The following is a 24782-nucleotide window of genomic DNA, read 5'->3' as shown; positions in this document are numbered from 1 at the left end:
GACAAAGGGGGAGGTGTTCTGTAGTTCTAAAAATCCACAATGTGCCGCGCTTCACTTCAAAAATAATGTGTATCCAATCATTAACATAACTAATGCATATCCAAATATATAAATTAATATAAATATATGCAACTGTGTATCCAGTTACTATTAGTTATATATCAAAATAAATGAAAAAGTGAATAAACCAATGATGATTTTCAACAACAGTGTCCATATGATTGTTATAAGCAGTCAAAAGAAAAATCCAAATACGAGTTCCTTCAAACGTGCAAACTTTGCTTTACCCGTATACTATCCCGTGCTTCTTAAAAAGTATTTGGTGCGAATAATTTGCATAAACGTGCTCCATCCAACGTCATGACATCAAAGTCCCTCACGATGCTCGATGGTACCATACTGACACCAGCTGCCAATTTTTAGCATTTTCACCTGGGAAAACGTTCTGGAGGACACATTTTGTGCACAAAGCAGTTTTAACATAGAGTAAATGTGAGTGCATTACTTTTATTAATAAAAATGATTTTTAAAGGGTAATACACTATGATTTGACCTATTCCTCTATAACCATTGTGGAAGGGGAGTTTATCATTTGAGTGGAGAAGGACCCCAAACAGCAGGATACCGTCCCATCCACACTTTGGTCCATTTAAAGGGACACAAGCGCTATATGACCTTACTTAACGGTTTGTTCATATATTTGAGGTGAGAGCACAACCGGTGGGGGGGCACGTTTATGCAAGTTATTCGCACCAAATACTTTTTAAGAAGCACGGGATATTATACGATAAAGCAAAGTTTGCACGTTTGAAGGAACTCATATTTGGATTTTTCTTTTGACTGCTTATAACAATCATATGGACACTGTTGTTGAAAATCATCATTGGTTTATTCACTCTTTCATTTATTTTGATATATAACTAATAGTAACTGGATGCACAATTACATATATTTATATTCATTTATATATTTGGATATGCATTAGAAATATTAGTGATTGGATACACATATTATTGTTGAAGTGAAGCGCGGAACATTGTGGTTTTTGTTTTTTTACACACTAGTATGAGCATGTGTTAGGTGCAGGCGATTCACAATCAGCACTTGGTAAGATATATTATTCACATAGTAGCTCACAAGCCTACACGTGTTTGTTCTGTAGCCCTGAAACACTTCTTGTCCTAGGGTGACAATGCTGCTCTCCATAGTGTGACAGTGCAGTGATCTGTCATGTTGTTAAAAGGATATTATGCTACCCAGGATTCTCAACAAGGCAGGTTAAGGGGCTCCAGGGAGTTTGTGTAAAGCAGAGGAAACTGGCTTTTCAGTTTCTTCATTGTTTCATAAAGGTCCATTTTGGGACCTGGAGCCTAGAAATTTCAAAGTGATCTTAGTGGGAAGAAATCTGCAATCCTGGGACTAGATTTTAGAAATAGCCAGAACACTGATTATGCAGGTGGGTTCTGGGCTTTTTGTAGAGATAGAACCAGGGTTCTGGGCTCTATCCTCCTGAGGAATCCAGGTATGTGCAAGGGAGAATCCAGAGGAGTGCATATGTGCATTGGAAAGGACAGAGTCCAGAGCCTGAGGATCAGGGCAGCAAGGGGCTGCCAGCTGTGTGGACAGTGTTGGCGAGGAAGTGGTCTATGGGGGACTGACGAGGGTCTATAGTGGAAGGCCTGAGCAGAACTGCTGTACATAAGCCAGGAGGCTGAAGAACTATTTTGTTACAAGTGCAAGCCAGGAGGCTGGATTGGTTGTTTTCTGTTGATGTGGCAAACATACATTGAATGGACTTTTTTTTCATTAATAAAAATTGGGCCAAGAAACTCTAAAACAACAATTTCTGGTGTGGATTCTACTTGCTGGTGAGCGCTACCCTGAGATAAAAAACCCCCAAACATTACAATAGATATAGCACATTGAGTGTTGTCACCCTAGGACAGGAAGTGAACATGATTACCAGCTTAGCATAAAAACTAGATAATCCTAATAAAAATAAAACAATGGCAGCCACCAAATCTAAAGATTGGTAAACTGGAAAAGATTTTGTTCTCGGGTTTAGATACGCTTCAACTTCTGTGGAAACATAACAAAAAAGGAGCAGAGAAATCGCTCAGGGACTGTTATAAATGGGCAAAACTTTTGGAAATTACGTGTTCATAAAAAGCAAATAAGAATAACTGTACAAAGTAAATACATAAACGATGTCTATCAACACCTAGACTGTCCATCTTCCATATTCACAGGAAGCATTCACTGGATGCATCTGTCTTTACAGACATCCAGCCAATCCAACCGCCAACGCTAGGAAGTGTGATGCTCATTAAATTTGCATTGGCTCAGCTGAACAAGTCGTCTCACCATCTACACTTACTACTGTACCTCCCCAGAGAACGATGTACACGGCGTGACCCAAATCAGAGCCCAGAGTACCTTTACCTTTACACGTGCTCCCAATATCGGAACGGACACCTTCTTGTAAGCACCGTGCATGGCCCCTTAAGACATTAACCCCTTGCCTACCGAGCACTTATACCCCCTTATTTACCAGGCCAATTTTCAGCTTTCAGTGCTGTCGCACTTTGATTGACAATTGCGCGGTCATGCAAGATTGTACCCATATGAAATTTTTATCATTTTTTTCTCACAAATAGAGCTTTCTTTTGGTGGGATTTAATCGCCGCTGGGCACTTTACTTTTTGTGCTATAAGCAAAAAAACTGCAAAAAAATATGAAAAAAAAAAAAAAGTTTCTTTGTTTCTATTATAAAAATTTTCAAACAGGTAATTTTTCTCCTTCACTGATGTGCGTTGATGAGGCAGCACCGATGGGCACTGATAGGCAGCACTGATGGGCACTGATGGGAAGCACTGAAGGGCACTGATAGGCAGCACTGAGGTGGCACGGATAGGCGGCACTGATAGGCAGCACTAATGAGGTGTCACGGATAGGTGGCACTGATATGCGGCACTGATTGGTGGCACTGATAGGCGACACTGATAATGGGTACTGATAGACAGCACTGATAGGTGGCACTGACTGACATCACTGCTGGGCACTGCCTGGCGGCACTGCCTGGCAGCACTGCTGGGCTACACTGACGGGCACTGGTGGGTGGGACTGGTAGGTGGCACAGGTGGGCGCACTGTTGGGCACAGGTGGGTGCATTGCTGGGCACAGGTGGGTGAACTGCTGGGCGGAACTTGTGTGTGGCACTGCTGAGCACCGATTATCAGGGCACTGATGATCAGTGACCCCGATGATCGGTGCCGATCCCCGCTCTGACAAATGCCAGTTTTCGGCAGTACTTTCCTCACGATCTGACAGCGTGAGGAAAGTGCAGCCGAGAACCGGCATTTGCATTTCCCGCTGATCAGCGTGTCATTGGACACAGCTGATCACGTGGTAAAAGGCCGCTGTGATTGGCCTTTTACCACGTCACGTGATCAGCTGTGTCCGTAGGACACAGCGATCACGGAGACCGCCGGGTGCGCGCCCCCGGGGGCACACAGGAGAGCGCGTTCTGGGTGGACGTCATATAACGTCAACCCAGAACTGGCCGGCCGCAGTGCAGCCGTCATTCGGCTATCTGCGGTCGGCAGGTAGTTAAAGGCCCGCTTTAGGGAAAAATATTGTATTTTGGAAAATGTAAGGTCAGTGACTGTAGAGATAGTATTCTCGGTACACAATAACCGACTAAAAAGTGTTTCCAGTGTTGGGCCTTAAAAAATTAACTCCTGAAGGAATTAAAAACATAAATACAGATCCATCCTTGCATGTCTAAATGCCTGTATTCACTTCTCCAATGAAACAGTATTGAAATGTGAAGTAAATCTCTTTGGTTCCTTAATTTCCAGCTTCTCTGCTCCTCCCCGACGAATGCCCAATTAGTGGGCGTCACTAACATTGATCTCAGACACAGCATAGCTGCCACAATCCCCTGTTCACGAAGTGTGACTGGAAAAGGGGGCTTGTCAGCTACAGTGGCCCTATCCTCAGCCTCCCCCGATTCCTAAGTGTAACAGTAAAACCCCAAATTCAAACAAACCGACTAATTACACTTCCCAGGAGACTGTGGCATATTTGATGTGTTCAGTGCTTGCTGTTAAGTGGCAACATTCAATGAAAGCTGCATACGGAGTCCCCACTTTAATCGCATACATTGCACAGAAATGACAAATTCCAGTAGGTGGCAGAGAAAGGTCTCCGCCTAAGTAACTGATCATAGTTTAAAGTGGACCCAAATAACAAGCAGACAATCAGCACATTAAACAGATATAGAGCAAGAACACGATGAAGTCAAACTACTAAGATTTTAACACGAACCTTCAGTCCCAGTTACAGGGGTTGGACAAAATTATGGAAACACTAGGTAAAAGAACAAAATCATTAGCTCCTATAGTGTTGGACTGCCTTTAGCATCCAAGACGGTCTGAATTCTCCTGGGAATTGACAAATATAAGTCTTGGGTGGTGGATAATGGAATCTGATACTACTCTTCATACAAAAATCGTTCCAGTTCTCGCAGAGATGCAAGAGGCGGAAAACGAGCCCAAATTTCGTTGACCATAATGGCTCTATGATATGGAGGTCTGGCGAATGTGGCGCCCAGGAAAGGTGTGAAACCTTGTCTGCATCCTCGCCAAACCGTGATTTGACAACGCCAGCAGTGTGAATTCAGAGCATTGTCAGCTTGGTAAATGGCGCGGTCTTCGGGAAACAATGTCTGCACCATGGGGTGCACATAGTCTGCCAAAATTTGTACATAGTCACTGGCAGTGACTCTATCTTTCAAGGTGACAATGGGACCTGCAGAATACCAAGATATGGCTGCCCAGACATTGTTTTCCCACAAACTGTATATGCCGCCATAACCTTTGATATTGTACCTCGTGACACGGCAAATAAATTGGCAACTTCAGTCACAGAGGCACCAGCTAAATGGCACCAACAATTTGCCCTCTTTGAAGCTCAGTAAGCTCTGACATGACTCCATATTACTAGCTGCGCACGCAGTAAATGACAGACGTGAGGCTTTCCACCTGTTAGCTAGGTGTCTCATCACACAGCGGAAGCAAAAGAATGTTACGTCACTTCCGCTTTCAACGCAAACCATGTCGTCACTTTCACACCTGCAAATCATGTAGTGTTTCCATATTTTTATCCAACTCCTGTACTTCTTTCTTTCTTTTTTTTTTCAGGAGAACACACCCCATGCTTCTGCCTTCCTCGCTTAGGCAAGAATGACATCCTCCCCACCCCACCTGAAGCCCCCTAGGATACCAACATCATGTATCCCAGGTGGCTTTGGGGCTATGTACAATACGCTGTGCATGTGCAGTGGAGTGTAAAGTGAGGTGCTGCGCTAATAACTAAACTATATGTAAATCCCAATGTGAATAAGTGGTGAACAGTAAATAAATGAGTGAACAATACTATAATACCCAGTGACTATATTAACAGCATAAGTGACATCAACCCCAAACTAAACATCTACACCACCTCTCCTAAATGGGTGAAATCAACATAAAAAAATCTATAAATACAATAATTTAATACACATACATAGAATGAATGCCGTGGTACTGAATATGCGCCTATTCCACAACACCAGTAAATACATATCATGTGGTGACATAAACGCATGTATGCTTTACATTCCCAAAACCAACTGATGTGAAAGAAATGGCAGTGATCCCACTAAGGGATAAGAAACAAAGTGAATCAGTGAAAACACTCCTTGTGGTAAACGTACAAAAAGGGAAGAGGAATCAGATTATAAACGCATGTATACCTACATGCTCAAGGATAACTGGTGAATAAGAACAATAGCAGTGATCCCACTAAGGGACAAACAAAGTGAATCCGTGAAACCACAAATTGTGGTACTTGTGAAAAAAGAAAGAAGTCAGGCTCACCGCCTGTAAATCACTAACAATCACTAAATGTACACAATTGTGACCCCCCTACTGGGGATAAGTGAACAGAAAACATAGGCTATAGTGCCTATAAATAATGAAGGGATTTGTAACCCCAAATGGGGGGTTCTGAATAAGCAGAGAAATAAGTGACGGCAAACAGTGCCTCACACTCTCCGTGTATCCACAAACATAAATAAACATGGATAATCCACCAATCAACATGAACAGAAAAAACCAAAACACAAAATTATTAACGTGTCCTAAAAGGTGAAATAAATATCCAATCTACAGGTGTCCAGAACCATCCAAATGGTGGAGGTGTTCTGTAGTCCTGTGATCACCATAAATGTGCAACAGGATACTATAAATCCCACTATAGGTGCAATGGCCCCTCACCTCCATGCGGTGACCCTGCAGGGTTAAAACACCTTATGATAATCAAACACCACCGGTCTGGAACCCGGACTCTCTCCAACGGATGTCAGGTACAACGTTGTGTCAGTTCCCTCTCTGGTGGGCAAGGTCCTGCATGCAGCCTCCTCTCAGTGGTCCTAGAAGTGATGGCTCAGTTGTGATGAGATAGCGATAACTTCAATCTTAGTTGGATACCAGTCAGTGACTCAATCGATAAGACATCTTGTAGATCTTGTGAAGTTTATTCAGTTGTGTTCAAAATATTAGCAGTCAGACATCACTAACCGGATCAATCACTGTTTTTGGTAGAAATGATATTTCTACATGGCAAATAATTTCCTAGCAGGTGTAGTAGAGTAATAGAAATCCAACAGACCTAACAGTCATGACATGCATGCTGCTGATTCTGTGTCATTGAATCACTCATTGAAAAGGGCATGTTCAAAATAATAGCCGTGTGGTGTTCTATTAGTGAGGTCATTCATTCTTTGAAAAACAGGTGGCAATTATTGCCCTTATTTAAGGAAGGAAGGCAGCAAATGTTGGACATGCTGGTTACAGTGCATTTCTCTCTGAAATTCTGAGGAAAATGGGTCATTCCAGACATTGGTGGATTATCCATGTTTATTTATGTTTGTGGATACACGGAGAGTGTGAGGCTCTGTTTGCCGTCACTTATTTCTCTGCTTATTCAGAACCCCCCATTTGGGGTTACAAATCCCTTCATTATTTATAGGTTTTCTGTTCACTTATCCCCAGTAGGGGGGTCACAATTGTGTACATTTAGTGATTGTTAGTGATTTACAGGCGGTGAGCCTGACTTCTTTCTTTTTTCACAAGTACCACAATTTGTGGTTTCACGGATTCACTTTGTTTGTCCCTTAGTGGGATCACTGCTATTGTTCTTATTCACCAGTTATCCTTGAGCATGTAGGTATACATGCGTTTATAATCCGATTCCTCTTCCCTTTTTCGTACGTTTACCACAAGGAGTGGTTTCACTGATTCACTTTGTTTGTTAACCCTTAGTGCAGTGGTTCTCAACCTTTCTAATGCCGCGACCCCTTAATACAGTTCCTCATGTTGTGGTGACCCCCAACCATAAAATTATTTTCGTTGCTACTTCATAACTGTAATTTTGCAGTGGGAGGAGTAGTGCCACGTCATTGGTGTCAGTGGAAGGAGTAGTGCCCCATCATTGGTGTCAGTGGGATGAATAGTGCCCCATCATTGGTATCAGTGGGAGGAATAGTGCCCCATCGTTGGTATCAGTGGGAGGAATAGTGCCCCATCACTGATGTCAGTGGGATGAATAGTGCCCCATCACTGGTGTCAGTGGGAGGAATAGTGCCCCATCACTGGTGTCAGTGGGAGGAATAGTGCCCCATCACTGGTGTCAGTGGGAGGAATAGTACCCCATCACTGGTGTCAGTGGGAGGAATAGTGCCCCATCACTGGTGTCAGTGGGAGGAATAGTGCCCCATCGTTGGTATCAGTGGGAGGAATAGTGCCCCATCGTTGGTATCAGTGGGAGGAATAGTGCCCCATCGTTGGTATCAGTGGGAGGAATAGTGCCCCATCGTTGGTATCAGTGGGAGGAATAGTGCCCCATCGTTGGTGTCAGTGGGAGGAATAGTGCCCTATCGTTGGTGTCAGTGGGAGAAATAGTGCCCCATCGTTGGTGTCAGTGGGAGGAATAGTGCCCCATCGTTGGTGTCAGTGGGAGGAATAGTGCCCCATCATTGGTGTCAGTGGGAGGAATAGTGCCCCATCATTGGTGTCAGTGGGAGGAATAGTGCCCCATCATTGGTGTCAGTGGGAGGAATAGTGCCCCATCATTGGTGTCAGTGGGAGGAATAGTGCCCCATCATTGGTGTCAGTGGGGGGAGTAGTGCCCCATCATTGGTGTCAGTGGGGGGAGTAGTGCCCCATCATTGGTGTCAGTGGGAGGAATAGTGCTCCATCACTGGTGTCAGTGGGGGGAGTAGTGCCCCATCACTGGTGTCAGTGGGAGGAGTAGTGCTCCATCACTGGTGTCAGTGGGAGGAATAGTGCCACATCATTGGTGTCAGTGGGAGGAATAGTGCCCCATCATTGGTGTCAGTGGGGGGAGTAGTGCCCCATCATTGGTGTCAGTGGGGGGAGTAGTGCCCCATCATTGGTGTCAGTGGGAGGAATAGTGCCCCATCACTGGTGTCAGTGGGGGGAGTAGTGCCCCATCACTGGTGTCAGTGGGAGTAGTGCCCCATCACTGGTGTCAGTGGGAGGAATAGTGCCACATCATTGGGGTCAGTGGGAGGAATAGTGCCCCATCATTGGTGTCAGTGGGAGGAATAGTGCCCCATCATTGGTGTCAGTGGGAGGAATAGTGCCCCATCATTGGTGTCAGTGGGAGGAATAGTGCCCCATCATTGATGTCAGTGTGGTGGAGGGGAGAATAGTGCCCCATCGTTGGTGTCAGTGGGGGGAGGAATAGTGCCCCATCGTTGGTGTCAGTGGGGGGAGGAATAGTGCCCCATCGTTGGTGTCAGTGGGGGGAGGAATAGTGCCCCATCGTTGGTGTCAGTGGGGGGAGGAATAGTGCCCCATCGTTGGTGTCAGTGGGGGGAGGAATAGTGCCCCATCGTTGGTGTCAGTGGGGGGAGGAATAGTGCCCCATCGTTGGTGTCAGTGGGGGGAGGAATAGTGCCCCATCGTTGGTGTCAGTGGGGGGAGGAATAGTGCCCCATCGTTGGTGTCAGTGGGGGGAGGAATAGTGCCCCATCGTTGGTGTCAGTGGGGGGAGGAATAGTGCCCCATCGTTGGTGTCAGTGGGGTGAGGAATAGTGCCCCATCGTTGGTGTCAGTGGGGGGAGGAATAGTGCCCCATCGTTGGTGTCAGTGGGGGGAGGAATAGTGCCACATCGTTGGTGTCAGTGGGGGGAGGAATAGTGCCCCATCGTTGGTGTCAGTGGGGGGAGGAATAGTGCCCCATCGTTGGTATTAGTGACACAAATGATGGGGCACTATTCCTCCCACTGACACCAATGATACTTACTTTGCTGACCCCTGCTCCAGCCTGGGCTCGCTCTCTCACTTACCTGTCAGCTGTCTTCCTTCTCTGGCCGCTCTCCTCTTCACTCGCTCCGGCAGCTCCCTCAATCTTCTTTGATGTACGCGCGCTGCCGCTCGGCTCCTCCTCTCCAAGCTCCACCTCCTCGCCGGTGATTGGCCGCCTGTGTGCCTCTCCTGAGCTACAGTTCCGGTGGCCAATCAGCGGCGAGGAGGCGGAGCTGCTGAGCGATCCCGGAGGTGTGGCCAGGTGACAGGAGCAGCGTATCATCCCGCCCACACATCGCCTGAGACGGAGGAGCGGTGTCTCGGTTCCTAAGACCATCGGAAATATGTGTTTTCCGATGGTCTTAGGCGACCCCTGTGAAATGGTCGCTCGACCCCCAAAGGGGTCGTGACCCCCAGGTTGAGAACCGCTGCCTTAGTGGGATCACTGCCATTTCTTTCACATCAGTTGGTTTTGGGAATGTAAAGCATACATGCGTTTATGTCACCACATGATATGTATTTACTGGTGTTGTGTAATAGGCGCATATCCAGTACCACGGCATTCATTATATGTATGTGTATTTAATTATTGTATTTATAGATTTTTTTATGTTGATTTCACCCATTTAGGAGAGGCGGTGTAGATGTTTAGTTTGGGGTTGATGTCACTTATGCTGTTAATATAGTCACTGGGTATTATAGTATTGTTCACTCATTTATTTACTGTTCACCACTTATTCACATTGGGATTTACATATAGTTTAGTTATTAGAGCAGCACCTCACTTTACACTTTGGAATGACCATTTCTGGTATATGGTTAGGTACTAGCAGCTTTAGCCACAGGTTCACCTAAGCCCAGGAGGACTACGAATATTGTCTATGCTCAGTGGAGTGTCATCGGGAGCTGCTTGCTAGGACCTGGAAGAGAACGCTGGCTCCAATGATGGCGGCACAAGGCCCTGTGGGTTCCGCTTTCAGCAGATTACTGCAGGGCAATGCTGCAGTTGATGGCTGGGTATGTTATTTAAGTTCACCCCAGCACACAAGGTAGGAGGGGGTTTACAGTAAAATTAAACCTGGGGGGGTTAAGTTCCACTTTAACGTGTTGTCACCCAAATAACACATATTTGCAGCCGCAAGGGTGGGCTTTAACACCCACACATGTGCGTTGTTGGGCAGCCAATGTTTCTGTGCTGAGAACAAGCTCACTGCAAGCTCCCAGCACAGACACTGGGCTGTCAAAGACAGCTCTCGGCCCTCACTAATAATCCATAGCCAGTGGAACGACTCCTGATCATGTGACCACTATGACAGCCAAACACAGTAGTCACATGATCGAAAATCTTCCCGCCCCCCAGGCACTCAGAACTTTGTACAAGGACACCGGAGTAGGCGGAAAAGGGTTAAAGGGACTTCAGATGAGACATTTTTGTGGTCATTTAGCTCGTGAGATAAACAATATAAAGCCAAAGACACAACAAACTGACCTTTTCTGCTAGCCAGCCCATCTGCCGAATTTCATGACTTCCAGAGATTCCGTTTTTTCTCAGCTGAGTTTGGACTTCGGCCATCACCTTGGGAAGAAGTTCCGTCACCGCCCCATGAATTGCGTTGAACCAGGTCTGGGCCGCCGCAGGATCTTTTGCTCGCAGCACCGCAGTATGCTTGGCATCAGGTGAATGCAGTTCTAGATGTCTGCAATACAGAACACATGCGTTTACAGCGGGAAATCCCAGGATCTTCTTATAATCCCCTGTTCATAGCTCTGGATTTTTAGGATATTTTGCCACACACAGTTGAATAAAAACTGTACATCTTTGGACTAATCTCCAGACAGATATAATAGACACAAATGAATGCAACTCTGTATTCATTAACCCCTTCTTCCCAGCCTTTTAAGAGATAGTAACACCGGAGCATCGTCACCTGCTTGCTCAGCTTCCGCACCATGTGATCACTGTGATTGGATGTCAAAGTGATTAGATAATTGGAAGCCCATCCTACCAGCTTCCAATTGTCAGTGACGGTACTGTCAGAGTGCTGGGGGCATGCTGCCAACATAAAACAGGTATGCGTGTACGAGGAGGCACAGAATACGGCCAATCTCTGTGCTGCCACATATATACATACATCCGACAGGAAGGGCTTAATAAATTTTGAAATGTGTGTTTTTTAATGCCACTAGTGGAAGTGCCTGAAATTGATTTGGTATCAGCCTCTTACTATGCAGCAGCACTGGAAGAAGGAGGGGCAGAACCGAGAGCCAATCAGGTGTGCTGCATGCACATGTACCAACATAGAACATACTGATAGGAGAAGAGAGCAAAGAGATGACCTAATCAGTCTGCTGCTGTTGTTTCACCATCCAATCAGACGGTTGGGGGTGAACAGAGGACACCACTGTATTTCCTAACTCTGGATCTTCTGGTAACCCGCTCTGGCATCCAAGACCTGGCTTCTGTTTTGAATACGTTCCCGATCTATTTTATTAATGGATTACTTTACAGATTCGCAGGACTCGCAGTAGGATTTCCATATACCTGGTGAGCTGACCTGTCCATCCCTTACAGGGACCCCGGTTACCTTTCCATCACACACCAGAGGCTACAAGATCCAGGCACACTCAGTGAGGGATTCTACTCCATTCCTGACCAGACCTTGATAACCTTCGGTGACATCAGGATATTTACATATAAATGCGCATTTTATCATGCGCTCTGGTGAGTGCGCATTCTTATCATTTTTGACTGCACAAGCACCAACTTCCAGTTGAATACAGGATTCACGTTTTATGACACCAGCTATCATATGAACTATTTTATACAGTGATTGCATTTTATTGGTCATTTTTGTCTATATATTTTAGCGCTGCACTATAATATAATTTGTCTGTTTGAGGTTTTATTGGTTACCTGAGTGCTTAGCAGCTTTTAGTGCACTTGCAACTATATATTATTTATCGGCATGAAGCCTCCTCAAGTCCCATTGTTGGAAAAACGACTGGTGCTGAAGAGCTTACAATTTACCAAAGAACATATTGACTGGCAAAAGAGAAATGGAGCAACATTTTGTAGACTGATGAAAGCAAGATTGTTCTTTTTGGATCTGCTGCAGACAGTTTGTCAGACGACCCCCAAACACTGAATTCAAGCCACAGTACACTGTGAAGACAGTGAAGCATGGTGGTGCAAGCATCATGATATGGGGATATGTCTCATACTATGGTCTTGGGCTTATTTATCGCATACCAGGGATCATGGATCAGATTGAACACATCCAAATACTTCAACAAGTCATGTTTTTTTTTTTGAACAGCCAAATATTCCTTTTTCTTCACTTTTTGGAAAGTAATAACAAATTTGAAACATTTTTCTTTTTGTTTTGATTTGGAATAGACTGTGCAGTACACTCGTGGAACATCTACAAACTACGGTACCTAAAAATCTCCACAGGTGACACTTTAAAAGCCTCTACAGGTTACTAGTTTAGAGTGATGCAGGAGGTCTGGTGCTGGAATTATTGTTCTTGTTCTGACGTTCGTGGTGATACCTCACATGTATGGTGTGATCACCATTTACATATGGCTGCTGGATTTACATATGTGTATGCATTTGCACATGAGCACGGGGGTAGGGCCACTTTAAAATGTGTTTTTAATTATTTATTTATTTTAAACTTTTTTTTAACTCTCCCTTTTTTTTTTATAAATTAACTTTATTGCTATCACAAGGGATGTACAACATCCCTTGTGACAGCATGGGCTATGACAGGTCCTCTTTATGGAGACATCTGGCTCTATCAGACCCCAGATCTCTCCTCTGGCCTCCAATGCAGCTGATCAGACACATATTGGTCTGCACAGTAGCTGGTCGGCAACTGCCCAGTAAACACAGAACCAGAACCAAAATTGACAAAATCCTTGTCGCTTCCATTTCATGATCCCACAGAGAGGGAGGAACTACATCAGCTCCTTTCTCTGTGTGTATTGAAGTCGGTGCTGCCAGTTGGAGCGGTCCCAGGATCCCCAATGGAATGAGAGAGCCCAGGAAAGGAATTGGTGGCGGGGGAGGGGGGCAGTCATCCCTCCTCCTGTAGAAGAGATCGCAGTCATAACTGAAGGCAATTTTTTTTTTATATATATATTTGGAAATGGTGGTCCAGGCATCCTGCGGCGACATGATAGCCAGCGTGGTGGGAAGAACCATTGTTTGAGATGAGGAAGAAGGCAGTCAACCCATCCAACCTGGTTGGCTGGAGAGCAGTAAAGCTGGCTATACACTAGTAGATTTTCAAACGTTCATCTGCAAATCCTTTGTACATGTGTTGACCGTGCGAACATCCGACTTCAAAATTTCTCTTCCTTTTAACACTCAGTTTTGGAACGAAATGTAATTTCCTGAACAAAATCCGCATTCTCTGTTAGAAGGTAATTTATTTAAAGCAACCTTCCATCCTGATCCTTCGAATTTTCTCATCACTACATTTGAAAACAAACATTGATTTGAACCCACTACTCTTTGGAAATTCAAATCAACACCCAAAGAGAACATTTTCAAACGAACATCCTGGTGTATGGCCAGATGCATTCACCATCTCGTTTACGATGGTTTGCTTGGTGGTGAGCTCCACCAATAGCTATCGGTATTCCAAAGCAATGGATCATAGCACACATGGATGGAGCAATGTGCAATCCTACCAGACTGATTGCTGCTACAGGCTCCTTAAAGGGTTGGTTCACCTTTCCAGAAAATATGAACAGAATGAGAAGGTGAACAAACACTTGAAGTAGTTACTCCATGCGGACCCATTTATTCCGGTGGTGGTCAACTTGCTTAATACGAAGAGCCTCAAGTGCAGTCCTTGACATTTTAAAAGGGTCGCACTTAAAGAAGAACTCCGGGATAGGCATAAAAATCACCCATTAGTACACCACCCTACACAAAACACTAAACAGATAATAAAATGTTGAGAAGCTTTACCATTTAGGAGAAAAGTCTAATTGAATTTTCATGACCTCATCTCTGTAATTCAAAAGATAACAGTATCTTCTGTACCAAGGAGGAGGAGTAACAGCCGGGATTACATCATATCCTCTCCTCTCTCTGCAGTAAAAGGAAACTACAGTTCCCATCAACCACAGGGAATTGTAGTGAATGTGGGCGGGTACACTAGGCCTGTACATGTTGAATGTATCTGAGAGTCTCGGTCTGCCCACCACTGCAAGTGGGGCTGAATTACATCACTGCTTCCTGGAGAAAGAACTACAGAAGGGATGTGCCAAGACCAGTGGCATAGCAGCCACCGCTCTTACAAACAGGAAACCAAGGAACATTAACGGTTTGAATTGAAAATGAAAAGATTATTTCACAGCAACTACTGAATGAACCAGAAGATGGAAGACATATTCAGTGAAGGTAGGAAATCAGCAAGGACATGTAATGAAGGTTTTGCCCAGAGTTCTTCTTTAAGTAAAAGTGGGCTATGGATTTTAGCTGTAAGCTCCAAGGTCCTGTCTCAGGAATAGGCAAGGCCGCCATTTATTAATATGTGACAGGACTATGGAGGTCAAGCTGGTAAAATGACAATAAAGATTTTGTAAAGACCTCTTGTTTTGTTGTCAGGGGGTGGCTGTGAGATGGTCAGAGTGTGCGGACATGATACAAAAGATGGTCAGAGACTGTGGACATGAAGCAAGACATGATCAGAGAATGTGGACATGATACAAGAGATGATCAGAGACTGCAGACATGATGCAAGAGATGGTCAGAGACTGCGGACAGGATACAAGAGATGGTCAGAGACTGCGGACATGATACAAGAGATGATCAGAGACTGCGGACATGATACAAGAGATGATCAGAGACTGCGGACATGATACAAGAGATGATCAGAGACTGCGGACATGATACAAGAGATGGTCAGAGACTGCGGACATGATACAAGAGATGGTCAGAGACTGCGGACATGATGCAAGAGATGGTCAGAGACTGCAGACATGATGCAAGAGATGGTCAGAGACTGCGGACATGATACAAGAGATGATCAGAGACTGCGGACAGGATACAAGAGATGGTCAAAGACTGCGGACATGACACAAGAGATGCAGACTGCATTTTTACAAATAAAACTTTAGCCCAAAATTAAAGCGAAGCTAAACTCTCTCTCTTAATCAACATTACCTATTTTTAATCCTTTTACTGCTAGATAGATAGATAGAATATACCTTCCTATTTACTTGTTTTAAACTTTTTTGTTTACATTTCTTGAGTTGCTTCCGGTTTCTGGGCCATTGTGATGTCATAGATCCCAGGAGTCTTCATGGGCATTTTTTTCCTTTCATCTGGAGGCGAGGAGTGGGGACTTTCTCAGTCAAGCACATCCTCCTGTTTGCATGCCTGAGCTAATGGCAGATGGATTCCAGGAAGTAGAAGCTACATGAATCTTCTGCACTTACTCAAGATGGCCACAGCTGGAAATCTAAAAAGGTGTTTCTCAAAGTGATTTCTCAACAAAATAAAGCACGGAGACATAGATGGATGGGTGGGCTTGCGGTGAATATTAAAAATGGATGAAATCGCGCTCTCAGTTTATGGTGCTCAGATACAGTTTAGTTCCACTTTGAACTTTTATGCAGATCAGGGATTCTAATTTTAGAGTACTGAAGACAACAGATCAGTAGAACAATCAGGTGACTTGCAATTTTAGAGAAACTCCGTACAACTTTCCTTTAATTATCATGAAAGTGAAAAGGATCCAGTCTACAATAAATAGCGTATTTCTCCAAATCCAATAATAGACTATTTCTCACTAATTCCACGTCCCTCTGACCCCTCCCTCCTGCGATCTCTGAATTTCAGCGATATGACTTTCCTGCGTCTTCATATTAAAAAGAAATGGTCCAGGTAATCCCCGAGTTGTATGCATTCCCAGACCTCATCTGCCAGATGTCATTACAGTCTATGGGAGTTTTTACTGTGTCCCAGGTAATAGCTGTGATCCCAGATAGCTGCCGCCGAGCAGCTCCCATCACCAGCCTAGAGAACCGCAAAGAATTTCTCCCAATTGATTGCTAGAGAGCACGAATGGATCGGTATTTCGGGGCTTCAGACATAAGACCTACGGCGTTCTCTGATTAGTATGTTCGCTGCATCTGAGGACAGTTGTTGGTAACGGGGAGACACAAACGGACCGTCTCGTTCTCGGCGTGTCATGCACTTGGCCAGGCAGAAAAAAGCCTGAAATGTTTTCCAAATCCTTCACAGAGGCGCCTCCACATGAGGGCAAGTCAAGGTTGTCCATTTATTTGGGATCGGCGACATGCCTGCTTAACCACCAGGGGACCGCCCACAGTACATTTACTGCGGCAAAGTGGCCCCTGTAGGCACGATGACGTTTATAAACATCATCCTGTTTACATGGTAAGGAGCGTGTGCGACCGCCCTGCCCGCGGCACCGATCGCGGCCGCGGGTGTCAATTACTGGGTCCCGGCCGGTGATTAGCCACCGGATCCCGGCAATTACCGGCAAACACTGACACGAAGCACAGTTGCAGTGTTTTCAATGCAGCTCTGCTCCCTGTCAGTTTTCAGCACACTGTTCCGGAGAGCAGAGCTTAGCTTTCCAGGACAGTGTGTTCCTGTGAAGAACACCCCCCCCCCCCCCCCCCCGCCCACTACTAAAACACTCCCTTCACACAGTTAACGCTTTGAATGCCTAAAAATGTTAACCCCTTCCTCCCCAGTGCCATTACTACAGTGTCAGTGCTTTTTTTTTGCACTGATCACTGTATTGGTGTCACTGGGGATGTCAGTGACCCCAAGTCATTTCCCCCCAGTGTCAGAATGTCCGCCGCAGTCCCGCCATAGGTCACTGATTGCCGCCATAAGTTACTGATTGCCACTATTATTAGTATACAAAAAAAAAATTCAGTTCTGTACCGCCATTTGTAAACGCTATAACTTTCACGTAAACCAATTAATTTACACGTATTGGAATTTTGTTTTAGCAAAGACATGTCGCAGAATACATTTTGGCATAAATGTATGATGAAATTTGATTTTAATTTTTTTACTAGACATGTTTTATAGCAAAGAGTCCAAAATATTGTTTTTTTTTCTCAAAATTGTTGTTTTTTTTTTATAACGCAAAACACAAAAAATGCACAGGCGATCAATACTACCGAAAGAAAGCCCAATTCATGGGGGGAAAAAGGATGTAAATTTCATTTTGGTGCAGCGTTGCATGACCGTGCAATTGTCAGTTAAAGTGATGTAGCACCATAACACAAACCGCTTATGTAGCCGCTTCCTGACCGCCCTATAGCAGAAATACTGCTACAGGGCGGCACAGGTGTGCAAAATCACATATATATACACACACGTGATTTGTACTCCTGTGGTTTTCACGCCCCTCCCAGATAGCATCAGATTGCCCATCAGTACACCAGTCATCACATTTAACCCCTTGATTGCCAGGAACACGCTCATACACAAACCTCCATTGTTAGTATAGTGTCTGAACGGATCAACATCTTTGATCAGATCAGCACTTAACCAGCATTCACATTAGTAAAGCATCCCCAAAAAATGCAGCGTTAACGGGATTAGCCCGGGATTTGCACACAGGCCCGTAGAGCCCCTAGTATCCTTCCAGACGTGCTTGCAAATCCAGATTGGCAGCCCACAAATTCTGCAGCACCCGTACTTCCCCCATTCCCTACCCAACCTGGAATTCAGGTGGAAATTGCAAATTTAACTACTCCCCTTTATTTTTTGCAGCTGTTTTTCACAGAAGATCTGTATGCATTGACTGTGGAACAAAGCATTTTATATGCACAAACATTTATCGCCGCCAACCCAAATTCAAACCTTGCCAGACCATTCGCAGGGAAACTCATTACGGTTTCCGAATTAAAATTTTTTTGGGACCTAACCCTCAACATGGGCATTACTAAAAAAAAATGTTTCCAAAAAACCTCTGTGTAAATACTGTGTGACATAAACAATTGCAACAACCACCATTTTATTCTCTAGGGCTTCGGTTTCAAAATATAGAAAATATCTGGTGATTCTAGTTATTTTTCTGGCAAACATTACAGATTTTTAGATGTTGGAGAGAAGTGTCAGAATAGGCTTGGTCTTCAGGTGGTTAAAGGAGAACTACAGCCAAAGCTCTTTTGGCTGCACTTCACCTATGGATCACAGGACTGCAGTTTGTTCTGCACTTTCTAGGTACACCTACGTACTGTAAGTATGATGTAAAAAAAAAGTTTCCAATACTTCTCTTTTAAATAGGATTCCAGGTATTGCTATTTTATACAAAGTTCCAGCTTGGATCAGTGTATCTATGCATACATTACCTGGACAATCCTCCTAGAAGGTGGAAATCACTGAAGTACACACCAGTACCCCACTTTCTTCTGGGTCCCATTCAGGGTATCCAGCCTTATGCATTGTGAACACAGGAGGTAAGTCACTTAGCATGGGCACCATTCAGAGAATGCTTTGCATTTTCTGAATGAATGCAATGTGTTCTATGATTGGACAACTGGAGGGGTGAGGTGGTGACGTCACGATGTACGGCTCTTGTACAGCCATATGTATGAAGCCAAAGTGAACATGTTGCTGTGTCCTGCATGGACAAACACAGGTTCACTTCAAAGAGGCCCAGGCGTACAAGAGCAAATAGCAGAAGTGCCAGGAGGGGGTCTGACGCATATACACTGCTCAAAAAAATGAAAGTTACACTTTGAAAACACGTCAGTTCTCAATGGAGAAAAATATCATGCTGGATATCTATATTGACATGGACTAGGTAATGTGTTAGGAACGTAAGGATGCCCCATCGTTTGATGGAAATGAAAATGATCGACCTACAGAGGACTGAATTCAAAGATACCCTGAAAATTAAAGTGAAAAAATGATGCAGCAGGCTAGTCCATTTTGCTAAAATTTCATTGCAGCAACTCGAAACGGTCCTCAGTAGTTTGTATGGCCCCCACGTGCTCGTATGTATGCCTGACAACGTCAGGGCATGCTTCTAATGAGCCGATGATGGTGTCCAGGTGTATTTCCTCCCAGATCTGGACCAGGGCATTACTGAGCTCCTGGACAGTCTGAGGTGCAACCTGGCGGCGTCAGATGGACCGAAACATGATAACCCAGAAGTTTTATATTGGATTTAGGTCAGGTGAGCATGGGGGCCATTCAATGCCATCAATTCCTTCATCCTCCAGGAACTGCCTGCATACCCTCACCACATGATGCCGGGCATTGTCGTGCACCAGGAGGAAGCCAGGACCCACTGCACCAGTGTAGGGTCTGACAATGGGTCCAAGGATTGCATGCCAATACCAAATGGCAGTCAGGGTGCCATTGTCTAACCTGTAGAGGTCTGTGCGTCCCTCCATGGATATGCTTCCCCAGACCATCACTGACACACCACCAAGATGGTCATGTTGAACGATGTTACAGGCAGCATAATGTTCTCCACGGCTTCTCCAGGCCCTTTCACATCTATCACAGGGTGAACCTGCTCTCATCTGTGAAAAGCACAGGGCGCCAGTGGCAGACCTGCCAATTCTGGTGTTCAATGGCAAATGCCAATCGAGCTCTATGGTGCCTCTATGCTCTTGAGACTGTGCTGGGAGACAAAGCAAACCTTCTGGCAATGGAACGTATTCATGTGCCATCCTGGAGGAACTGGACTGCTTGTGCAACCTCTGTAGGTTCCTGGTATCGCCTCATGCTACCAGTAGTGAAAAACAGTCAGAAAAGATGAGGAGGGAGATGGTGACAGTCTGACAAATTGTCTATTTGGACAGTGATATCAGTTAGCAATCTCAAAGGAGGACTCAGTACTATTTAAAAATATATATTGCTTCTTCATTTGTAAAGTAAAGATCTGGTATACCATTTTTCTTGTTTGGGGTTTGATTGTTTCACGAGTGAATACATCTTTACAGGCTTTTAAACCCATGTTGCCTATTTATGATATACTGTACCAGTGTTTGGCACCCAGGGTGCCATCTGGGCTCCCCAGGATGTCACAAACATTGGACCCACTTTGTCCTGGATCAGTGTCATAAGCTGTCATGGTGCAGATGAACTGGCCACCAGCCCAATAACAACCAATGGCACTCTAGGGCCAGGATGCTCGGCACCATTCATTATTATGGTGGTGGCAGCCAGCCTGCCAGCAAACCATGACTCTGACCTATGGCAGGCACCATGCAGGGCCACCCCCAGCTTTCAGGAGAAGATGGAAGTCAGTCTCCTCCACTTTCTGCTCTCGGCTGTGCTACTGGAGCAAAAAGGTAGGGCTCTGAAGTGAAGAGGGGACTGTGTGACTGGGAGGGGTTCTCTGATTGGGAGGGCTGCGTGATGGGGTATTCATGTATAGGGGTCTTTTATGCACAAGAGTGACAATGCTTTGATGGGGGCTCTTGTGAATAGGGGGCCTCTGATGTATGGGGGGCCCTGACATGACAGGGACCTCTAGCATTAAGGAAGGGGTGACTTTGATGTGATGAGGGGGCATTTGACATGATTGGGGAATTCTGATATATTGGGGGTCTCTGATGTGAAGGGGTGACTATGATGAGATGGGGAGGGGGTCTCAGATGTGAATAAGTGACTATGATGAGATGGAGAGGGTCTCTGATGAGATGGGGGGGGGGTCTCAGGTGTGAAGGGGTGACTTTGATGTGATGAGGGGGCATTTGACATGATTGGGGAATTCTGATATATTGGGGGTCTCTGATGTGAAGGGATGACTCTTATGAGATGGGGGGGGGTCCCTTGATGTGAAGAAGTGACTATGATGAGATGGAGAGGGTCTCTGATGTGAAGGGGTGACTCTGATGAGATTGGGGGGGGTTTCAGATGTGAAGGAGTGACTTTGATGTGATGAGGGGGCATTTGACATGATTGGGGAATTCTGATATAATGGGGTTCTCTGATGTGAAGGGGTGACTCTGATGAGATGAGGGCAGGGGTGTGATAGGGGGGGACATATGACATGATGGGGGCACTCTTATGTGATGGGGGTCTCTGATGAAAAGCGGTGACTCTGATGTGATAGGGGGACTTCTGACATGATGGGGGTCTCTGATGTGAAAAGGTGACTCTGATGTGATGGGATAACTTCTGACTTGATTTGGGAACCCTGATGTGATGGGGGTCTCTGATGTGATGGGGGTCTCTGATGTGATGGGGGAACTGTGAAGTTCATATCATCAAGGTGGTTGTCTGCATCATCCCAGGCATGGATGTCACATTGATAAATAACACTTACAGTACATTTTTACACTGAGATGCCGACATTCTGCATAGTTTTAAAGGGAGCCGCGACTGAAACAACGTCAAGAAATACTGGGATACGCCACTTATCAATGGGACTTTGAGTCTTGAAACCCCCCTACATAAAATTGCTCTCACGGTCCAAAAATAACCTTCAGTGCCCCCAAAAAACTTCTGCTTTTTCCTATTTTATTTCATTTCCTTTTTACTACTTTGAAACATGTTCTGAGAAAACACCCAAATTCATCAAATATTTGCATTATAAGAAAGGATATCAATCACAGCCTGGACAAGTCAGGAAAAGGTAACATTCAACCCAAGTGACTGACATAGACAAGCGAAGGTGGTTGTAGAACCCGGAATGGCCGCAGATGAACTACAGGAGCAAAAAATAACGGTGCCACAACGGGGGGGGGGGGGGGTTGAGTTTAGCACATACGGTTACAGGATAAAAATAAGTCATTGATCAAATCTTTCAGCAAAAATATATAAAGTTCTCAACCAAAAAAAAAATACAAAAATAACCCTTCAGTGCCCCTAAATAACTTCTGCTTTTTGCTAATTTGCTTAGTTTCTTTTTTTGTTTGAGAAATCGCTGAAATTCATAAAATGGTTCTACTGCCAGAAATGACCACTTCTGAGTTACTTCTGACAGGTGTTCCTGACACCAATACAAAAATGGTGATGGGGAGAGAGCTTCAGCACACAGCCTATGATTGACAGCCTCAGCTCTGTTCTTGTGTTCTGTGTGAAGGGGGGGGGGTCCCTTCCTTTCCCTACAATCAGCTCTCACAGCTCTTCTCACTGAGCTCTGAAGAGTAACTTCAGCTCCATGCCCCCTGTTTTCTGAAATCTCAAACAAGCTTTATTAATTCTGCACTATGAACAGCTGTAGAGAAGAGGGAGCTGCAGATAAACAAATACAACGTATGTAGGAGGATTTGTTTCATCTCTGTGTATCACTGGGTATATGTAAGGGTTTACAACCACTTCAAAAACAGAATCTAAATATGGAATAAAAACAGGGAAGATCGGGTCAATGGTTTGCTTTTTCTTAATTGACCTAAAAAAGGAAAAATAACACACTTTGTTTATTTTACAAAATGATACTTTCCAATGAACAGATTATTATCAAACACAAAAGTTCAAACACTATTATGTAGAATTAATGATGTCATTTATCAAAATTGTATTACAATGAGCTTCAAGATGAATTAAAAGAACAGGAAACTAATTGTATAATTATCTGCAGGTGGCACTTACCCCCCCATGTCCCCTACACATACATGGAACCTCCTCATCCCATGCCACAGGTGGTACTTACCCCCCCATGTCCCCTACACATACATGGAACCTCCTCATCCCATGCCACAGGTAGTACTTACCCCCCCCCATGTCCCCTACACATACATGGAACCTCCTCATCCCATGCCACAGGTAGTACTTACCCCCCCCCCCCCATGTCCCCTACACATACATGGAACCCCCTCATCCCATGCCACAGGTGGCACTTACCCCCCCATGTCCCCTACACATACATGGAACCTCCTCATCCCATGCCACAGGTAGTACTTACCCCCCCATGTCCCCTACACATACATGGAACCCCCTCATCCCATGCCACAGGTGGTACTTACCCCCCCATGTCCCCTACACATACATGGAACCCCCTCATCCCATGCCACAGGTGGTACTTACCCCCCAAGTCCCCTACACATACATGGAACCCCCTCATCCCATGCCACAGGTGGTACTTACCCCCCAAGTCCCCTACACATACATGGCACCTCTCCCATCCCTTGCCATAGGTGGCACTTACCCCCCCATGTCCCCTACACATACATGGCATCTCTCCCATCCCATGCCACAGGTGGTACTTACCCCCCCATGTCCCCTACACATACATGGAACCCCCTCATCCCATGCCACAGGTGGTACTTACCCCCCAAGTCCCCTACACATAAATGGCACCTCTCCCATCCCTTGCCATAGGTGGCACTTACCCCCCCATATCCCCTACACATACATGGCACCTCTCCCATCCCATGCCACAGGTGGTACTTACCCCCCCAAGTCCCCTACATATACATGCCACCTCCCCCATCCCATGCCACAGGTGGTACTTACCCCCCCATGTCCCCTACACATACAAGGAACCCCATCATCCCATGCCACAGGTGGTACTTACCCCCCCATGCCCCCTACACATACATAGCACCTTCCCCATCTAATGCCACAGGTGGTACTTACCCCCCCATGTCCCCTACACATACATGCCACCCATCCAATCGGTGGTACTTACCCCCCATGCCCCATACACATACATGCCCCCCATCCAATCGGTGGTACTTACCCCCCCATGTCCCCTACACATACATTACACCCCCCATCCCATGCCACAGGTGGTACTTACCCCCCCATGTCCCCTACACATACATGCCCCCCATGCAATCGGTGGCACTTACCCCCCCATGTCCCCTACACATACATGACACCCCCCATCCAAATCGGTGGTACTTACCCCCCATGTCCCCTACACATACATGCCCCCCATCCAATCGGTGGTACTTACCCCCCCATGCCCCCTACACATACATGCCCCCTCCATCCCATGCCACAGGTGGTACTTACCCTCCAGGGTGACCTCCCTGCCCGCCCTCGTCATGTGTGGCATCCCGGAGGTCGGTGCCAGTGACGGAGAGGATGGCGTCCCCGACATAGAGGGAGTGGGTGAGGTCGGCGGCCAGCCCGCGGAAGATCTTGGAGATGAGGACGGGCATCTTGTTCTCCCGGCCCCCCTTCATGGATCCCCAGCCCGCCCGGCTCCATCACCCGCACCGTCCGCTTCTGGTTGGCGATGGCCTCGGGCAGGGGGGGCTCGGAGGGGCCCCGGAACGATCCATTGGTCACCCCGTTGTCCCCGGACCGGTCCGCGCTCAGCACCAGGGAGACCTCCGACAACTTCCCCGCAACTGTATACCAACCGTCCACCCCGCCTTCTACCGCCATCCCTCCATACTGAGCACACCGACGACCAGCACGGAGGAGGAGACACACCGGGGAGGAGGGACGGACACCGACACCCCACCGGCACCCCGCCCGCC

At 45.9% G+C, this 24782-nt stretch overlaps 1 protein-coding gene across 1 annotated transcript in view; it reads right to left on the bottom strand.

Annotated features, from left to right (window-relative positions):
• LOC149470868 (beta-1-syntrophin-like) overlaps positions 1 to 24487 on the bottom strand; it is a 60069-nt gene extending 35582 nt beyond the window's left edge. Inside the window, exons 1-2 of the mRNA XM_089659209.1 lie at positions 24310 to 24487; positions 10867 to 11074 (exon numbers count right to left, since the gene is read on the bottom strand). Coding sequence (XP_089515335.1) covers positions 10867 to 11074; positions 24310 to 24482 — 381 coding nt within the window. The 5' untranslated portion in view covers positions 24483 to 24487. The remainder of the gene's footprint in view (positions 1 to 10866; positions 11075 to 24309) is intronic.
• Positions 24488 to 24782: the final 295 nt, after the last annotated feature.

Source organism: Staurois parvus, unplaced genomic scaffold, assembly GCF_062004578.1.
Source record: "Staurois parvus isolate SC_StPar_1 unplaced genomic scaffold, SC_StPar_1.0 ptg000030l, whole genome shotgun sequence".
Taxonomy (NCBI): Eukaryota; Metazoa; Chordata; class Amphibia; order Anura; family Ranidae; genus Staurois; species Staurois parvus.
Note: the sequence above shows the minus strand (reverse complement) of the source record. Positions and strands in the feature narration are given on the sequence as shown.